Below are 21169 nucleotides of genomic sequence, written 5' to 3' on the forward strand. Positions count from 1 at the left end.
AATCCTGGTCCTTGGCACTGGGAGGCAGCAGTGCTAACCATTGTGCCACCGTGCCACCTCCCAGGCCTCAGAAGGCCAGCTCTGGGTATTTAATTGAAAAGTTTTGATGAACAAGAAAAAGAAAAGCAAAGATGATCACAAGTTAAACCAAGACAGTAAGTAAAACATCATATCTTTGTGAGGAGGTGAAGGAGAAGCTGTTTAACAACTTAATTACAATAGAAGATAAATTAGAAATGATAGAAAAATATTTACATGACTAAAAAATGCCAGCGGGCACTTGTCATATTACTGAATTTCTGAAATTTAAAGTTAATTATCATTGAAAGGAGAAAGTTTTTTTTGAAACTGTTGCTACAGTATGTTCAGATGGTGATTATGCATCGAAATATATCCAAATGCAACAGGTGGAAGCCAGTTATTACCTCGAACCTGTTCTGTCATGAGGTGGAGATGTGGTGTTGGACTGGAGTGGGCACAGAAAAATATCTCACAACACCCTTGAAATCCAACAGGCTTATTTGGAAACATGAGCTTTTGGAGTGTAGTCGGTACAGACCAGATGGCCGCCTCCTGCACTTACATGCGCCATGTTTGTGAACTAATCTCTGCTCACCTGATGAAGGAACGGCTCTCTGAAAACTCGTGATTCCAAATAAATCTGTTGGACTTTAACCTGGTGTTGTGAGACTTCTTACTTTTCTGTCATAAGTAACATTACATACCGAGTGTTAAAAAGCTGTGACTGTTCATTGTTGGGCTATTGTTGAGGATCTGCACTGGATTTTTAGGTTTTGACGAACAAAGAGAAAAAGCAAAAATCACTCAGGTGTGATTTAAATGAGGAATATAAATTAGTTAAAGGACTTGGATTGTGTTCCTCTTGATAGATGATTGGGGAGAATTAAAAATGATGCGTATAAATTACGCAAGGTGAGGGCTAGATTCCAGGTTAAATGGTCTTCTCTTCCCAGAAGAAGTTGTAATTTATGCTGTGAATGCTGACTTTCTCATACTGTCAAAAGAGTTGAGCCAACTCTTGTTTGGAGTGGGAGATCATGCCTGATAAAAGGTAGTTGGTAATATAAGCAAGGTACTTGTGTTCTCGTGGACTAATTCCTGACTGCCTAAAGGAGTAGGAGAGACACTTTGCAGATCTTTCTTTTCTTCATTTGCTTTGGGTTTTAAGCTGTATTCTTACCTCTCCCAGGAGATTAGCAGATTGTTGATGAGTAAGGATTGTCTAATCGTGACATCTCACACTATCCTATTCTTATTCCCCACTTGTTGCATCTGTCTGACTATCCTCAGTATCAACCCTATTAAATGTCAGTCTCCAGTCATCTTCCTTCTTGCTCATGTGAGTGGAAGTCTTTATGTCTGACTGCAGCCTCCTCCATCCTTGTCTTTGGTCCCATTGGCACCATCTCCATCACTCAAGCATCCTACGTTTACAATCTTCGGCAGTTCTGCCAGAAAGTACATTCCACTTTCTGTGCTGAAAGCTTTTCTATCTGCATTTGGGTCCACAGTGTCACTCGGCACCTTCCACTCCATTTAAATCCGAGCTTCAATGTTAAAAATAATATTTAGAAATACAATTGCTTATATATAGGGGAAATATTCACAGCAATGCTAGAAAGTAGAAGTTGTTTTCATTTTTGATAGATTTCACAAAACTTTTCCCATCTGCTTCTCCACACCTCTTTCAGCCTGTTGCTTATTTCCTTCTTTACTTTCCCCTCACCTTCCACTCTTCCTCCAAGCTCTCCCCTTCACCAACTCTCCTACCTTCTCATCTCTTTTTGACCACACTCTGTCTTCCTTTTACCCAGCTTTCCTGTCTTTTTTTTTATCCCCTTTCTCTACTCCCTCTCCTCCTCCTTCCCTCCTTGCACCCTCTTTTCCCTTCTTTCCTTAGCCTCCTCCCCTCACCTTTTCCTGCTTCTAACTAAAAGGCATCTTTAGTCTTGATTCCTTGGTTCAAGTTAATCTTTGGCAGTAGTACAAGCCAGGCAATGGCAAACCAGCAGCTCCTTTTACTTCCCATCTTTTCTTTCCCCATTAAAGTCAATGGTGAGTGTAAAATGAGCTGCTGATCGCAATCCCTCGTTTTGCACTACTGACAAAGATTATTTCACCCACCCTTGCATTCAGTGCACGGTCAGTCAGACTAAGTTATTTGACGCTTAAAAGAAATAAACACTGTACTGCCAATCACTTTGAACTCAAGCACTTTAACTATGACTAATACACAATACTTTCTGTACTCTTTGTCTGGTCACTGCTGTTCTTTTTGTGAAGTCAGTAGCTGTCGGTATTGGCTGATCTGATGGTTCACTTACAAATGAAAATAAAGCATTGGGTACGTTTGTTCCTGGAACAATATTTGTACTTAATTCTGTGTGCTAATGCTTTTCAAGAGAATAGGTCTGACCCCATAGCTAACTAGCAATGTTTGGTCCTGGCATTATTCCTAATAATATTGTTATCATAATATCCCACTTCATGTATTGTTGAGACTTAACAATTTAGTTAACAATTAAAAAGCTACTCTTTTTACTTGTGTATTGTTGGTGAAACGGGGAGATTGCTTAGTTAACGGTGGATGCTTGTTGTTTTAATGACATCTATTTTCTAAGTTTGGACCATTGTGTGTATTCTCCTGACCCAGTTGTTAACCCTATTGGAGAATATTTATATTGGGAGTAAATTAGGACACTAACCAGGTGAACTAACATTGTGATGTCAGCATTATACTATGCTCAGTTGTAGGAAATACCTTTGATTACTTTATTGGCAAAAACATAAAGCTACAATGTTAAAGTAAAGCATAAATTAATTTCATTAACACATTCAAGGGTAATGAAAAGTTAGTGGGATCTGTACAAGCTGCAGAAGAATTGATAATATGGCAGATATTGAAAGCTGGAAATTTTCTCTCCACCTGTTCCCAGGTGATTGTCCAGGAGACCATTCCCGTTCTGAGTAATGTTATGTAATGCCTATTTTGTAAAACGTGTTCACTATTTTAATTAGCTTCAGCCCTTGGTTGAAGGAATTCTTCATGCAATGAATGAGTTGGCAGCCTGCTCCCTGAGAAAAGAACCACCATTTGATGATCCCTAATCTACATTTGATCTTATAAATGTAAAATTATGATCCCAGGTCCTTTCTAACCGACTTGAATGGAATAAACATTTGACTTGAACATCTTGTAACCCTTAATCAAGTCACCCTCTGAGTCTAGACAAGTGCAGAGTCCAAGCTTTATTAGCTTCTTTTAATAACTTTGATGCTTTATACAGGAATTAGTCTAGTGGTCCTTCTCTGTACCCTTCTGAAAATGTAAAAATCACCCACCACGTAGGGAGACCAAAGCTGAACACGGTATTCCAAGTGCAACTTGACCAAGATCTTGCTCAAGGACAAAATAATCCTCCTTCTACTCAATGGATACACCCCAAAACTGTACTCTAGCTATTGCTTCACTGGATTGCTCATCTGCCTTTAGAGTTCTGTAAAGTAAAATGCATCTAGATCTTTAACATAATGTAACGGTCCCAACACAATTCCAGGAAGATACCACTGGTTTCCAAACAGACTCATGTTCATTTATAATTACTTTCACTCATAAGCCTAAATCAATCCATTTTTTGGGTAATGAATCCAATTCTCCATGGATATTGAGGGAGTCTGTGCTTTTTAGCTTAATTTGCATTTTGTTGAGATAAGTCCTAACCAGAACAGAAACAGAGCGGGTAAACAAAGAAAGGAAATTGACACTCCTGGTTTCTAAAGTAATAAAACAAAACTTGAGGTTCGGAAACCAAAACCTCTGGCAAACTGATCATGGTTAAATGATGTATAAGGATACGGATCCATCAAGCTGAACACATACCAGGTGATGAGCCCACTGGTGTAGAACAGGCAAGCTGAAGAAAATAAAGTGCAGATCCAAAAGCTGAGAGTAAGTTGCTGCAGCTGTCTCTTACTGGAAGATAACATTGATTCTGGCTAATCCAGCCAGAAAGGGTTGAACAGGCTCTGCAAATGTGTGCCATGTATGGTGAAAACTGTTTGGTTGTGTGTCGCTGTCAGCTGGGGATCAGACTAGCTGCTGCAAGGAAAGGAGCTGAAATTCTCTGTGAGGAAGACAGGGTTTGACAAACTTTGTAACTGCGTGGAATCACCAAAATCTGAGCGGACTGCAAAGTCAATACTGTCTTATTTGTGTCTGTTGTTTAATGTGCAATTTATTCCTTATATTTGACCACAATTTGCCTGTTAATTCATGTTTAACATACATTCATTTGAGATGTTTGAGCATAGGGTAGATTGTATTTAGTGTTTGTTTTGTTGATGCTTGTATTGCAAAATTCTCCTGTTTTAAACTGTGGAACCGCATGACTTAATCCCTTCACTAAATAATTGAAAAGTAACAAGTCTATTTATTAATCACAAATAGGCTTACAGCAACACTGTAGTGCCACACTCCGACGACATCTGTTCGGTTGCACAGAGGGAATTTAGCGTGGCCAATGCACCTAACCAGCACATTTTTAGAGCGTGGGAGAAAATGAGAGCACCCGGAGGAAACCCATGCAGTCATTAGGAGAAGATGCAGACTCTACACAGACAGTGAGCCAAGCTAGGAATAAAACCTGGGTCCCTGGCGCTGTGAAGCAGCAGTGCTAACTGCACTGCCATTAGAATATCTTTTTATGATTAAGTTACTGATCTCTGCCAAGATCATAATAAAATCACACATCTATGTGAACATAATCTTAGGCATTTTTTAATATAGTGATTAAATCTATGCCCTTTAACAGGGCAATGAAAATTCCTTTTTTCCCAACTTTTGAAAAACAAGAATTTGCACATTAGGTCAGTGACTGCTTTATGTGGTGACATTCTTTGGCCTCATTATTTTCTTTGACCTTGCATGAAAATTATCACTTCCGTTGGTAAATCTGTTCCCTCCTTCAAACCAAGCATTTTCTTTCAAAACAGCAATCTTTATTTTTTCCAAAGATCTCAAGTACATCCAAATATTGTCAGGCTGTGGCAAACCTGCTTCAGTGTGCATTGGAAGACACCCCACCATTCTACTCCATTAACTCTTGTTTCTTTCTCCACAGATTTTCTATGATTAATTTTACTACACTTGCCTTTATATTTTATTGATTGCAGTGGGGCGGCACAGTAGCACAGCGGTTAGCACTGCTGCTTCACAGCTCCAGGGTCCCGGGTTCGATTCCCGGCTGAGGTCACTGTCTGTGTGGAGATTGCACATTCTCCTCGTGTCTGCGTGGGTTTCCTCCGGGTACTCCGGTTTCCTCCCACAGTCCAAAGATGTGCGGGTTAGGTTGATTGGCCATGCTAAGAAATTGCCCCTTAGTGTCCAGGGATGCACAGGTTAGAGGGATTAGTGGGTATAATATATAGGGACATGGGGTAGGGCCTGGGTGGGATTGTGTTCGGTGTAGACTCAATGGGCCGAAGGGCCTCTTTCTGCGCTGTAGGTTTCTATGATTCTATGAAATCAAAAAAGTGGCTCACCATTGCCATCTCAAGGAAAATCATTGGTGGGCAATAAATGCTGGCCTTCCAAGCAATACCCTTCTCCTGGGATGAATCATTCTGATTAGTATGTGTGAGGGTGTTGAATAATTGTCAAGCAATAAAAGGAATTAATAGTGTCACTGTATTTGTTTGAAGTGTCAGATAAAGTTTTTTTTTCAGATGTCTTCTGGAAGATTCTTTTGACAGGAGCTGTTTTGTCATGTTAGAATGTATATTGTTTGATTGCTTTAACTCTTGACATATTTTCAAATGTAAAATATTGAAATACAGTCTTTTTTTTAAATTTGTCACTGTTCTTTTAGCAAATTGGAAAACGGAACATGTCTTTGTTAGCAGTTAGAAATTTACTCGTAATTTCCAAGAGTGGCAAAGTCTGATGCTCTTTGCTGGGTTGAATATGGAGATGTTTGCCCACCTACTGGCTGGAAGGTTGGTGGTGAGCCCATCTCAGCTGGCTCTGGAAGCCACATCTCTATTTGACGTAGCTCACATAATTAGTTGCCTAAAGTCATGTCTTTAGCATACTGGAGGGTTTCCCTGCTCTTCAGCCCCAGCCGTGCCACCAGGCATGGTGACCACTGCCTAATCTGCCCCAGGTCAGAAACCGTGCTTGAGGCACAGAGGAGAGTTGAGTGGGGTGGATTTACAGGGGCCAGGGAGGTCGGTCCTGGTGGGTTTATGGGGGAGGAGGGTGGTAGGGTGGTCAGAATCGTGGGGGTGGCAGGGTTGCTGCTGTCTTCAAGTGGGGCGGCCCCTGCCACTGGGAGGGACCTGCATGCCTGACCATGAGGCTTGTTATGAAGTTGCATATATAAGGTTAAAAATGTGATGTTTGACAAATATAAATATTGAAAAGAAATGCTGAAATCTAAAGAAAAAATCATATAGCGTGGTCTCTTTAAAAAGCATGCAACTTTCTGTGGATTTTAATCTGCAGCAGCAAGTTTGTAACATTAGAATCAAGGCAGCAGTCAGGATTCCAACATAGCAAAACAGGCTTTTATATATATAGAACATATAGAACAGTACAGGGCCTTTGGCCCTCGATGTTGTGCCGAGCTATGTCCGAACTCATGATCAAGCTATCCCGCTCCCTATCATTCTGGTGTGCTCCATGTGCCATTGAACCAATGCACGCAGAGACACAGGACCAATGGAATTCAAACGTGAGATTTGTTGACAGCCTCAAACCATTCAGATCACAGGAATAATTCCAGGTATCCAAACCCAGACAAGAAGGGATAACTGTTAGAGTAAGTTTGCCACCTCTTTAGTCAGGAGGGAGAGGTGAGGTTCTTGTATAGAATCCTGCAGTAATATATATATCTTCAAAAATCATCATCTAAATTGAAGGAGATACCAGTTCAGAAATTATTTCAGACAAGAGCATCACCGAAGAACGTTCATACTTCCAAAAGACGCCTAGTATATTCCGAGAGTGACTGCATTCTATAAGGATTTATTTCATTATTCTTGAATGAGTCTTATAATATTTGGACAACATTCTATTGGGATTTTATTTAGTTTGTTAATTGTTTAATAAGGCTGTCACCAGTTTTAAAAATAATGACCTGTTAATTGTTCATGATAGACAATGGTAGATCCTGCTTTAATTTACCAAAACCAGTAGCTTCCTATTACTTCACATACATTCATATAAGATTACGGGGTGAGGTATATCCCTTTGGGTGGCTCCAAAATCACGCAGAGGGACAAATCACCTCCACGTCGTAACAAGCACATCGTCAGGATATACCCTTGTTAGAAGTATGAATTTCCAACCATGAGCTACATACTTAGTCAGAGATGATGTAACGATTAACAGGGAGTAGTTGATTTGGCACTAGACCTCGGTAGCGATTAAATATGGTGATGGAGGGGCACTGCAGTGTTGTAGCTTAAATCATCTGAACAGTTTCCACCATCAGTGAGGCTTCACCGTGGGGATGGAGTTTCTTAAACTTTCCCAGTGAAGTGAACTACAGTATTCTGAATGTGAACTTACACTGAATAAAGTGACAGACAAGTTCCCAATCCAATGGTCAATGAAAGGACTAAGATATGGTGCCAAGGAATACATACATAACTAAGTCATTTCTGTGCATAGAATTAAGAAAGCGTGAGATGGATGTGGTAAATTGTCTTTTCTCATTCTTCTGTTTTTAAGGGACAATGTTGGTTTGCCTGCAGCGAGTCAGACCAGCTTGTGATACTGAGCTGTGCTAAGATGTTGCTTTTTGTTTTGTATCTTCAGATCCTGGTGAAAAGTAACAATCTTTCAGAACGTGTGAAGATCTTGGAAGGAAAGATCGAGGAAATCACCATTCCTGAGAAAGTGGACATCATCATTTCAGAACCTATGGGATATTTGTTATTTAATGAGAGAATGCTTGAAAGCTACCTCCATGCAAAAAAATGGCTAAAGCCTGATGGTAGGTCAACGCACACACAAACGTATAAGTTGTAGTCGGAATGTTTATAAGTTGTCTAAGGGTAAGATAGGAGGTCAGTTACTAGACTGACACTAATGAATAATTAAAGAATGTAGCAATGTTTTGAAGGGGAGTGAAGTTTTGTGAGGGGCTTTTTGTAGCAAGGGAGGGTTTAAGTTGGAACAGAATACTTCACTGCTTCTATTACTCAGTTTGAGTAACAAGGGCTCTGAAATCAAGGTAGATGCAAAGTGAAGCTTCCTCTGTTATGCCACAACAGGGAATGGAATCTTCCATTCTGGAACCCAAGTCTGGTGGTGGGCGGGAAAGCTAGTCTGATTCTCGCTGGGTGGAGGAACAACTAGACATATGCAATCATTCACTGTTCGGCTCATAAATTATCCATCTGCAAAGAGGACAGTGAATCCTGTGGTGGGATGGGCAGGTTGTCGCCTGTCCCACTGTTAGTTCATGAGATTGAAGGTCTGGTGCCATGTTTAAATGGCTCCCAGACAGCCATTCACTCAATACAGGCCAAGAGTTCCACATTACTGTTCGAGTTCTTGTTGGCTGCAGCTCATACTGGATGGCACAGTAGCGCAGTGATTAGTCCTGCTGCGTCACAGAGCCATGGTTCGATTCCCAAGCGTGGGTTTCCTCTGGGTGCTCTAGTTTCCTTCCATAGTCCGAAAGATGTGCTGGTGAGGTGCGTTGGCCATGTTAAATTCTCCCTCAGTGTACCTGAACAGGCGCCGGAGTGTGGCAACTAGGGGATTATCACAGTAACTTCATTGCAGTATTAATGTAAGCCTATTTGTAACACTAATAAATAAATTTTAAAAGAAGCTGTCAGATGTGAACAATCACATCCCAGGATATACGAGGGTGCCATTGGCATTACCTTGTGCTCATTTCTAAATATGAACTTCACCTGAGATACCTCCGTTGTCAGGCCAATGATCACTTTGCGGTCTAGCCCTTTTACCAGCATTGACCTTGAGGCCCTGCTGCCTCTTGCTGCTCAGGCCCCCTGTTCCTCCGAGCCTAGTGCCAACCTGCAGTGGACCCTCCTTATCTGGTTGTGAGCCATTGCCAAGACAGAGTTGCCTCCATCATCGCCGCCTCAGCGGATCAGTGAATGAATTGTAATGATAAATTCAGCATGTCCTTTATAGATTTCCCTCCATCTCGAAGCCAGCAGGCCAGTGCTAAACTCTTCACCTGGCCTTCATCTTGATATGGCATTCCCATCCCACCCCTTCCAGGTGAAGGATCCTGGAAGACCAGTGGTGGATGTTATTCTCATCCATACGTGGCAGTGCATGTAGCCATTGCTCTTTGGGCAGGATCTTGAGAGCCATGTGCAAGAAGCCTCCCTCTGCTATATGTAACCTTGCCTCTACTACTCTGAGACTCTATAGACAGACTATTGCCTTGGTACCACAGGGAGATTAATCCCACGAGCCCTTATCAATCATGACCATTCACCTGGGAGGAGAGAGGTTTGGAGCCTCTATCTTCTTGGGTTGAATTTGGGAGCTGGCTGCTCTCCACCAGCCATACCCTTTGCAGCCATCCAGCTCCCTGCCTCCCTTAATCACTGCCTCTGGCCACAGAGAATGAAAGGCAGCTCCACATCCTTGCAGAGATCTCGATGAGACCCGTGATTCGGGAATAAAACTGCTGCCATGTCACCTTCACAATAGAGAGGAGAACACTGCTGAGCATGATTGACATCCAGTTGTCCCTCCTCATGTTTTCCCATCCCTCGGAGCTGGCATCCATGACCATCTCCATGCTGACCCTGACACTGCTCCTCCGATTACTCAAGCTACCTGTCTCGTCGACCTTTGTAACCACCACCCACTACCATGAGACCTTCTCCTACCAATTATGAGGGTGTCTTGTTAGTCAGCCACTTGTACTGACCTTGAACTACCCCCATCTGGAAAGACTGTCCTCCCATTTTGAGTAACCTCAAAGGCTGACTAACTGTGTGGCCAAGGTGAGATTGGAAAAATGAAGTGTGTCACCTTTCAGATTTGCTGCACCATCTTGTACCCTCCACTGTCACTGACCAACTTCCCCTCATCAACTTTAACCCACCCAGTATGACCATTCTTCTCAATTCTGTTACCTTTGAGCTCCACCACCGTTCCCCCCCCCCCCCCAAATCTTCCTCCTCCCCATTACCTTGCATCCTGTTATGATCCTCCACATGCCTTTCCATCTCTCGGAGTTGGCACTCATGACCATCTCCATGCTGACCCTGACATTGCCTCTCCCGTTACTCAAGCCACCTGTCCAGTTCACTTCTATGACCATCACTACCCATTCCTATGAGACCTTTGCCTACCAAATTTCCACCGTGGACCTGTCACCCTACTGCATTCCACTCCCCATTCTGACTCTGACTGTTCCCTTCTATCACCAGTACCCTGAGCTCACCCTGAGGATCCCAAAGCCAACATCGCTGACCAACCTCTGCCCAGACACTTTTTTCCACCCAGAACCCCCCCACTTTCTCTGAACAGTCTCTTCGCCCACCTTTCCCACTTGGCCTGCCTCCTGTATCCAGCCTTGCCTCAGTTTTTGAGACTGGCACTCAATGTGAGTGAAGTTATGTGAGGTGCCCAAGGCAAAAGCAGCATCTATAGACTTCAGACATCATTAGTGGTTTATGCCATTTATAGAGTCCTAAAATTGAACTGATTTTCGCTGATGAGAGCTTAATTTAAAGGGTGAACCTGATTCCTGCAAGGTGGTTTTTAAATAAGCATGCACAAAATGCATGCAACAAGGGGTTCCTGACATGGTTCATCAGAAAGCTTGACCCGCTTTTAACTGACCTTGAAAGCCGGGAGAACAGAATTCCAACAGGTTTTTTGTCTCCCACCAGATTAACTGCTCACACTTTCCCACTGCTGTCCAGGCCGAAAAGTTCCAACCCATGTGTTTTTACTGGGTTAAAAAGGATGAGGCCCATTGCGATAGTTCCCTTCTCCCAACAGGCAAATTGGTGGGGAATTTGGGGCAATGGATCGAATTCCCTAATCGTGGATTGCTTTAGGTAGTCTGAACTCACTAGCTTTAAGAACTGGTGAAGTCACCAATTCAATGGGTTTAGTTTGGCCCCCTCGCTGTTGGTAGTAGGGGTAGATTTTCAATCAGGCTGCATTAAAATTCAGGATCCTGAGACAAATACAATGTTCTAACCAACTGCAACACCGAACCTAATTGCCCAGGAAGATAATGGTTGTAGTATGTACCTCCTTACAGAACACAAAATCCTTGAATACACAGAAGGTAAAGTATGCTTATTTCAAGCATCTGATCATGCTGTGGCACTCTGCATTGGAAGTCAGCAATGAGACATAGGTTTGTAAGTGCTATTTCCCATGCGATTCTTTTTTAGTGACTGTAGGGAAATGCTAAGCACCCTACCAATGCCAGAGGAAGCACCAGAGTCAGACATCCTGACTGCTATTTTATATGTTTAGGCAATACTTAAAATAGTGATGGCAGCAGCTATCACTTAAAATAAGGCACTAGTTATATTTATATTCACTATTACAGCCCTGTTCAAGCTAGTATGTTTACCCCCCTGCTGTGTATGTTTTCTTAGGGATGATGTTTCCTACTTTTGGTGATGTTCATCTAGCTCCGTTTTCTGATGAGCAGCTTTACATGGAACACTACACGAGGGCAAATTTCTGGTATGTCCTCACGAGAGACTCTGGCAATGTTTGATATCACCATCTGTAAACTATTTGAGGACAACATGGTTTCCAAGGAAATGGGCACAGATTATTACTAAATGCTTAGATCATGACATCCCTACAGTGCAGAAGGAGGCCACTGAGCCTGCACTGACAACAATCCCACTCAGGCCCTATTCCCATAACCTCACATTTTTACCCTACTAATCCCCCTGACACTAAGGGGCAATTTAGCATGGCCAATCAACCTAACCTGCACATCTTTGGACTGTGGGTGGATAACGGAGCGCCCGGAGGAAACCCACGAAGATATGGAGAATGTGCAAACTCCACAGTCACCCAAGGGTGGAATCAAATCCGGGTCCCTGGCGCTATGAGGCAGCAGTGCTAACTACTGTGCCACCGTGCTACCCCATCTGATCACCAGAGAAATGAAAGATTTTTTTAAATCTGCCCCACTTGAATGCATTATGTCTTGGATCTTGCAAGGTCAGATGTAGTTAATAAATTCAGAAATCCAGTGGATTTAACATTCCTATGAGCAGATGTGTGAAAGCTTAGCTTTTGTGGGTGTGTTATGTTCAGTTGCCTGTTCTAATGGAGTCCTGTTGTGGTGGTGATTCATTCTAGGCACAGTTTTTCCAACACAGAGCAAGTCCACTGTATTTATTTTTTGGAATCTGTATTTAAGAAATGCAATATTTGTTTACCTCACTTTAAACAAGTTCAAAATTCCCATCTTGGCTAATGTTTGCATTTGATTTGCTTTCTGCTGCCATATTTGGCAGAGTTTTCCATGTCATTTGTTTTCATTCAGGAACTTCTACCTCACAAGTCTCGCCTTGCCTGTATGGCATTTCCTTAGGATGCCAAAACCACTTACTTCAACTTATATTTATATTGTGCTTTTAACATTATAAAATGCCCCAAGGCGCTTCACAGGAGCATTCTAAAACAAAATATGAAATCGAGCCATTTAAGGAGATATTGGGCTAGACGAACAAAAGCTTGGTCAAAGCAGTAGATTGTAAGGAGTGTCTTAAAGGAACAAAGAGAGGTGGAAAGGTGTTGGGAGGTAATTCCAGAGCTTGGGGCTGAGGCACCTGAAGGCACGACCATCAATTAAGGAGTGATTAAAATTGGGGATGTGCAAATGATTCAGAATTGGAGGATTTGTTGGAGATTGTGGTCTGGGGAAGAATACGGTGATAGGGAGGGGTGAGGCCACACAGAATTCTGACAATGCATTGCTTGTCCAGAAGCCAATAGGGGACCAGGACTCAGTGTGAATTAGAGCTGGGCAGCAGAGCTTTGGATGACAGGTTTACAAAAGGTTAGAATCAGAGAATCTCTAGAGTGCAGAAGAGCCCATCGAGTCTGCACCAACTCTCTGATAGACTCTCTTATCCCCTCCCACCACTAACTATCGTGTCATCCAATAGCATGTCACTTGTGATTTTGATAAGGTTTGTTTCAGTACTTTGTATCCCTCCTGATTGGAAGGATTCAAACATAGAGTTAGAGGAAAGATGGGAACAGATTTTGGAGGCATTTATAACAACATTGGAACAATTACGACATGTACCTCGGATGTGCATGCAGGCACACGCTCACTGACTGATTCATTCACACTTTGTCTCTCGCACTCTCTCTCTCTCTCTCTCTCTCTCGCCCTCCCTCTCTCTCTCTCTCTCTCTCGCCCTCCCTCTCTCGCTCTCTCTCTCGCCCTCTCTCTCTCTCGCCCTCTCTCGCCCCCTGCGGGGGTCTGTGGAGAGTGAGTGTTCCTTGAAGTGAAAGGCTAAATGCAGCAGGGGAATGAAATTGTGAATTTTTCTTCAGTGGCAGGAAGATAATGATTTGGAGGTCAAATTTATCTTCATTGTGGTGAAAGATGTTTAATTCCTTTGGCATTTAGATTTGAATTTATTTTGTAGATTAGTCGCACAGGCTGGCAACTATAACCATGTTGTCTAAAGTGTGGTAATAAGGAGCCAATTGTTTAAAAACTGTTTCTTCTATTGATTAGAAGATGCACGTATACAAAGCAGAGTAAGTGAAATGTTCTGTCGCAGGGATTCAGTTTCCCTGTAAAGAAAGCTTCAAGGACTGAGCACATCAAAGGTTTCTACAGGAGCGGAAATGTCCAGTTATGTACACGCATTCCAAATAAGCTTTCCAGCTGACTGTTAACGATATTGCCCACATTCATTGGGTCAGTCTTGACAGGATTTGATTAAAGCCTGCATTTTGTAGTCATTTCATGGAATAGAATGAAGTGGTCAGAGTGTCATAGCCAAATTGGCATTATCACAATTTGAAAGGTCCCTGAAATCTTGATCTAAAATAATTAACGTTTTTCTTATCTTTAATGGACAGAACTTTCAACTTTGGCCATTCTGCCGTCAAATCTTTTCCCTTCAGAAGTTCAGACCCTGTAGACCAGCTGAACGTTTTGTTCTGTTTTAAAAAGACGTTAAAACTCCTGGGTCTGGAATTTTACTGCCCCACCTGCCACGGGAATCAGAGTGGGTGATGGGTGGACCATGGAAAGGTCTGTCAACCTCAGGTGGGATTTTATGGTTTTGGGATGAGCGAGCCATAAAATCCCGACCTTGATGTCTCTTTCCCGTTTGAAGCGAATCAAAATACAGATTTGCATTTGGAGGGATAGTTGCTTACTTTATGGGATGGATCTTAACTTTTTGCAGTAGTGCATAACCTGTTTTTCTCCCCCCCCACTGGCTTTTACAAAATAACAATCGAGAGAGATGTAAAACAGATCACTCAGAGTTGCTATCACCTATTTTACACAATGACACCAAGCCCTATATATCTTTGTCATGCTGTTAAGTTGCCTATCACTGCTACACCTTTTTCATTGACAATTAAACAGGTCATTAAAAGCAAAATACTTGGGGTGCTGGAATCTGAAATATAAACAGAAAAATGCTGGAAAATCTCAGCAGGTCTGACAACATCTGTGGAGAGAGAATAGAGCCAACGTTTCGAATCTAGATGACCCTTTGTCAGAGCTGGAGGGTCTGACGAGAGGTCATCTAGATTTGAAATGTTGGCTCTATTCTCCCTCCACAGATGCCATCAGACCTGCTGAGATTTTCCAGCATTTTTCTGTTTTTGATTAAATGGGTCATACTGGACTTCTCTGCTACAGGAGAAAACAAACCAAGCACTTGGACATCAATCTCAAGGTGTGGACGCAATGTAAAAGGGAGCCAAAGGGAAGTTGTAGAAAAGTAATTGTTTTAGAGACATGAGGTGTGCCAGAAACTTCTTCAGAAGCACTCTCAATTAGCTAGTGTAACATTAGTAGCTGTGTAAAAAAAGGTTTCCAACAGTCTTCCACTGAAGTTATGGCAGCCAATTGGGAAAACCTGTCCGTAAATTCCCAAAGTTGGTTTAAAAAAATTGCTGGAACGCACTGTGCAGGAAATACATAGCATTCACAGTGATTAACCTCACACAGTACTTTGGCAAGCCTATTCCTAAAGTTAAGTCGACATTTAGATTTCCTGCAGTGAATGGATGAATGAGGTACTAGTATTTCATATGACAGTTCAGAATATACATAGATTTTTTCAGAAAATTTGCCTACTGTTTAATATTTTATTGCTAAGTGCTGAATTGTTAGCAGATGTGGCTGTGCTATGCAGGTTACCACTGCACCGAAAGATTTTCTGTGAAGCATGTAACAACTGGTGAAGTTGCATGATTAAACTACGTTTATTTGGAAGATTGTGGCGTGCTATAAACATTTTTATTTTGTTTTTCCATTGCTACTACCTATAAGCCTAGCTTCTAAGAAGAAGAAAGAAGGCAGAAATTAGGTTGAAGATTGTATATAAATAGATCAATGGATTAACAATATCAAGAAGGAAGTAGAAAAGGACATGTGAACTGATGTAAAATGTAATACAAGAAAGTTCTTCCAGTACTCTTGGGGAAAGGAATTCCAAGGCGTAGTGAGTGTAAACCATCATTATGGATTATAACTGGCTTAAAGGATTGAAGTAGATGGTCACTGTAAAGAAACAAGGCCAAACTGGGAAAAGTATTCTGTAACGAATCACAAGGGTTGGTGCTAGCTTCTCTTCTGTTCCTGGCATCCACAAGTGATCTGGAGTTGTATTCACAGTGCAAGGAATTAAATTTAGAGATGACACCAAGTTACAGAAAACTTTAGATTCAGAGCGGGCAGTCACGATCGTAGAAAGAGGGAGGGAATGGGACACTGATGCTAATCAGTAGAAAATAATGTTCAGCAAGGACAAATAGTGTAAATAAGAATGGAAAGCAAGAATTGAATAATGGTTAGAGTTTGTCAAGTGACGACGTCAAAGCTGCTATGACTCAATGCTGTGAAGCTGCAACTAACAAAAGACATGGAATGGTGAATTACATTGCCAAATCATTCAAGAGGAAATCTTCAGAATCATGTCCAAGCTATACTGTGCATTGGTCAGGTTATGCCTGGAGTACAGAATACAATACTGGGTACTCTGACTTAAGGAGGACTTGGCTCCCCTAGTATTTGAGAGATGAGCTATAAAGAGGGATTTGTGTAAGGTATGATTTTCAAACATGAAAGGAGACATCTCAGAGGGGATCATATAAAACTATATAAGATCATTAATTACATTGGTCTGTGCCAGCACTTTCAGATGTGCCATAGCTGCAGGAACTGGGGACATAAGTACAAAGGCATGAATGACAGACACCAGGCTATATTTCTTCACACAGATTGACAGCTGTAGCTCTTTGCCGAAGGTGGTGATCCAGTTTAGGACACTGGACTCATTTTAAGAAGTGGATGGATGTCATAATGGGAAGAAAATAGTTTTTTTTTCGAAGAATAGGATCAAATGGCAAAATGGTTCATGAAAACCTATCCTCTGATAATGCACCTCTCGTGTGCAGCTTCTTAGTGCCTGTGACACTGCATGTCGCTTTATCTAATTCAGATGCCCCAAGCTGAGCTGCTACAAGTGACATTTACAAGCAAAACCAAGATCATCCACTCTGACAAGTTAGGTCCCTGACACCCAAGCTGATGATCACTGCTCTAATTACAATTGATTCAATGTTCCTTTCTTACGTTACTGATTTTTTTCCCCTCCAGGTACCAGCAGTCTTTCCATGGGATTAATTTGTCCAGCCTTTGCAGCGCAGCTATGGAAGAGTACTTCAGTCAGCCAATCGTAGTGAGTATGAGTATGAAGCTCTTTGTCCAGATGAAGATGAATGCCATAGTTGTTAACAGGAAATTATCAAGATTAGTATTTCTTCCAACCAAATTAAGCCAATTATTGACACAATTCGTTCATTCATCAATAGCAAAATTCAGAATGGGATCACTTACAAAGTTAAAAGATAGAGGATGCAAATGTTGTTTCCATAATGCCACTGGAGATAGTGCTGTTGAAACTGAGCATCTTTTTCCAGCTGCAAGGTGTGCTGCCGGATGCTTTTGATACAACCCATGTGGCTCACCATCTTGAGAAGTGTACGCACAAGATGTCCTCCATGTGGTGATTTTTTTAATACTTTCTTGGATGTGGCCATTGCTGGGAAAGCCAGCATTTGTTGCCAATTCCTAGCTGCCCTTGAGAAAAGGGTAGTGAGCTGCTTTCTTGAACCACCACAGTCTATCTGATCCAGGTACATCCGCAATGTGGTCTGAAAGGAGTTTTAGAATTTTGATCCCATGTCAGTGAAGGAACAGCAGATATATGGATAGTCCTAAGTCAGGATGGTGTGTGACTTGGAGGGGAACTTGCTGATAGTGGTGTTGCCATGCGTCTTCTGCCTTTGTCCTTCTAGATGGTAAAGTTCACAAGTTTGGAAGTGAAGGGAGCTTTGGTCAGTTGTTGCAGTGAGCCTTCCACTGATGCCACTGTGCATTAGTGGTGGAGATGGTGAAGAGGTTGCTGAACAAGCAAGCTGCTTTGACCTGGATGGTGCAAGGCTCTTGAATATTGTTGGAGCAGCACTCATCCAGGCAAGTGGAGAATATTCTATCATATTCCTGATTTATGCCTTCTAGATGATGGATGGGCTTTGGGGAGTCAGGAGGTAAGTTACTGGCCTCAAAATTCCCAATTTCTGATCAACTCTTGCACCCACAGTATTTATATGGTGGGTCCAGTTCTTTTTTTTTGCTGAGTGGTAGTCATGAGTGTGTTGATAGTGGGGAATTTAGCAATAGTAATGCCATTCGAGGCGAAGATCAAAAGATTAGATTAATCTTGTTGGAGATAGTCATTGCCTGGACCTTGTGTGGTGCTTGCACCTAATCAGTCCATGCCTGAATTTTGTCCAGATCTTGCTGTATATTGGCACTGACTGCCACAGTATCTGAGGAATTGTGAGTAGGATCTTAAATGCACTGCAAGAACTCCCCAGTTGTACAAGTGAAGGGCTCATGACACTTCATCTACAGTTCAGCTGTAATGATATGCCACCAGCACTAATGCTTTGACTCTGCTGAAAATGTTGAGTACAAGTTCTATTCTGACCTTGATAAAGCCTTCACTGCTATCCAACATAAAAGCTCATTCTAATGGGGACTTTGGCAGGGTTGACTCTGATGTCTGGAGAGGAACTACTGTGAAAAACAGGGTAAGGAAAGCCAGTGCAAATAATGCACATTTTGTGTTCAGCATGGCCTGATTGTAACAAACACCTCTTCTGCCAGAAGGGCAAATACAAAACCACATGGAGGCACCCTAGATCAAAGCATTGGCATCTCCTGAATTATTGTGATGATTTCAGTTAAAGATCAAGTGAAGTCTGTGTCACTCGACCCACACGCGGACTGGTGATGATTGGACAGATCATTGACTTGTTCGATCAGTGGCGAATATCCACCCAGCACCAAAACATCACAAGGCCCAGGTGTCCAAGGGGAAGAAGATAAATGTCTCAAACTGAAAGCAGCGCAATTGAAAAATTTGAAACACAGTTCACAACCAATCTAGAAAACCTGCACACGTCCACTCAGTTTCAGAACCGTGGGCTCAAGTAAAGTCAGCTGTACTAGATTTCTGCGTCCAAACTATTTGGTTCGAGCATTAGTTCAGTAGAATTGATGCAGAAATATGTAGCCTCCTGGAGCAAAAACAAGCAGCCTTCATTGCCTGGCAGAATAACCCAAGGTTGCAAGTTGAAAGGCAGCATTCCAACAGTTCAAGGCTGAGGCCGGAAGATAAAGAACATTGTGGAAAAAGGATAATTCAAGAGATCCAACAATTTGCTGACCGTCATGACAGGCAAAACTTTTTTGAAGCCACCAGGATCATTTATGGACTCAAGATCAAATGAACAAAATCCCTGTCACTCACAGGATGGTATCTCTCTTCTTCAAGATGACAATGTCATCTGTCAATACTGGAAAGAGCATTTCCAACAACTCCTCAACTGTAAATGCACAGTGGCAGTTGATACTCGCCAAGCTATCCACTGATACCTTGTGGTAAGACCCATCTGTGAACCACCATCGGTGGGGGCGCTGCAACAAGCAATCAAACGGATGAAAAATAATCAAAAGAGGAAACATTGGAAAATCTCAGTGGGTCTGGCAGCATCTGTAAGGAAAGAAAAGAGCTGACCTTTCGAGCTTAGATGACCCTTTGTCAAAGCTGAAAAGTAATAATGTCTGTGGCTCTGATGCAATTCTAGCTGAATTCATCAAAGCTAGTAGGCTTCTGCTCTCACATCAAGGCTTCATGAATTCATCTTATGGATTTGGGAGGAGAAGGAACTTCCACTTCAGAAATGCCACAGTATTTCCCTCTTGTACATGAGGGAAAATCCTGACATGCATTCTCCTGAACCGTCCACATCCTGTGGCTGAGGAAATTCTCCCAGAGGCACAGGGGGTGGAATTTTCCCATCCCTCCCGTCATGGGAATTGTAGCAGGCAGGGGGCGGACCATGCAGAAGTCCTTTAACCTCAGGTTGGATATTCTGGTTTTGGGATGAGCGCGATCAAATAATCGCGCCTATAGGGTGCCATTAGACCCTTCAGAGGCAGCTCCAACATGGTCTTTGATGCCAGACAAATCCAAGGAAAAATATCAAGAGCAATGCCAGGAACTCTTCATTGACCTAATTGAAGCATTTGACTCAGTAAATAAAGAGGATTAGCTATGGGAAATGTGGAGTGTTACGGGGATAGGGCAGGGGAGGGAGGACCTGCATCAAATTCGGTGAGAAGGAGTTGGTGCTAAATCAATGGGCTGAATGGCCTCTTCTGTACTGTAGGGATTTTACGGTTCTATAATTCATTGTGCTTTGTGCTCCATGGATTTTGATGGCCAAGAAATTTGGTCAAAATCCTTCAACTGTTTCATGTGACTGCACCTGTATTGAATGGGAGATCCGTACCAGTCCCATCAAAATCTAGACCAGTTTCGAGCAAGGCTATATGATAAGCCCTATACTATTTACAACTACAAGACAGTAGCTATTCACCTCATCAAAGATCGTCTGCCCTTGGATGTAATAAATACCACCTAATTCTTTAACTTCAGTCATCTCTATGCAAAAATTGAACTGACCACCATTGACATATATGATCTACAGTTTGCAGATGACTGCAATGTCGTTGCCCCTTCTACATCAGATCTGCAAGCCAGTCTTGGTCTTTTTCATTTTGTATTCAAAAAACTTGTCCTTGAATGTTGCCAAAACAAAACTCCTGTACCAACACAGACCTGGTTAGTAGTCTCATCTAAAGGAGAGACTCTGGAATATGTTGAGCACTTGCCATACCTTGGGAGTCACCGCTCCTGAAAGGGCACAGTTAACAAGGAGATCCATCACTGGATCAGCTGCACCAGCTCAGCCTTTTATAAACTACAACAAGCGCTTGACAACAAAGATGTTCACAAGTCAACAAAAGTCCTCGTGTACAGAGCCGTTATTGTCACCACACTCCTGTACTGCAGTGATACCTGGACTGTGTAAGGTCGTCCACAGCAGTGCCTCCTCTACATCCTCCCAGATTCAATGTGAAGATCATCAAACAAATACTCATGTCCTTCTTCAAACCAGTCCCATAAATATTAAGTCAAAATTCCAACATGAAATATCTCCCTTGCAAGATCCTATTTTCTCCACTCTAATGGCCAATGTGGTAAGGATAAAGAAAATTCCACAGAGACACTCTGAGACTCTCTTTGTAGCATCACAACATTGGCATTAATAACTGGGACAATGCCTTGATGGTATGGTAATTGGCTGGAGATGGATTAATCCTGCTTTTCATAGAACACACCTGGGCAATTTTCCACATTGCCAAGTACCTAACATCTTAGCTCCACTGGAACAGTTGGACTAGTGCATGCAGCTAGCTCTGGAATAAAAGTCCTCAGTTAACAGGATGTTCTCAGGGCCCATAGCCTTCAGCCATTG

The 21169-nt window shown here is 42.3% G+C and overlaps 1 protein-coding gene across 1 annotated transcript in view; it reads left to right on the plus strand.

Moving 5' to 3' along the window:
• The window catches only part of carm1l (coactivator-associated arginine methyltransferase 1, like), a 96641-nt gene that overhangs the window by 59050 nt on the left and 16422 nt on the right, over positions 1–21169 (plus strand). Inside the window, exons 6-8 of the mRNA XM_080188704.1 lie at positions 7841–8018; positions 11644–11734; positions 16875–16956. Of these exons, the coding sequence (XP_080044830.1) occupies positions 7841–8018; positions 11644–11734; positions 16875–16956 (351 nt within the window). The remainder of the gene's footprint in view (positions 1–7840; positions 8019–11643; positions 11735–16874; positions 16957–21169) is intronic.

This window comes from Carcharhinus amblyrhynchos, chromosome 5 (assembly GCF_965287045.1).
Source record: "Carcharhinus amblyrhynchos chromosome 5, sCarAmb.v2.hapA, whole genome shotgun sequence".
In the NCBI taxonomy this organism is placed as follows: Eukaryota; Metazoa; Chordata; class Chondrichthyes; order Carcharhiniformes; family Carcharhinidae; genus Carcharhinus; species Carcharhinus amblyrhynchos.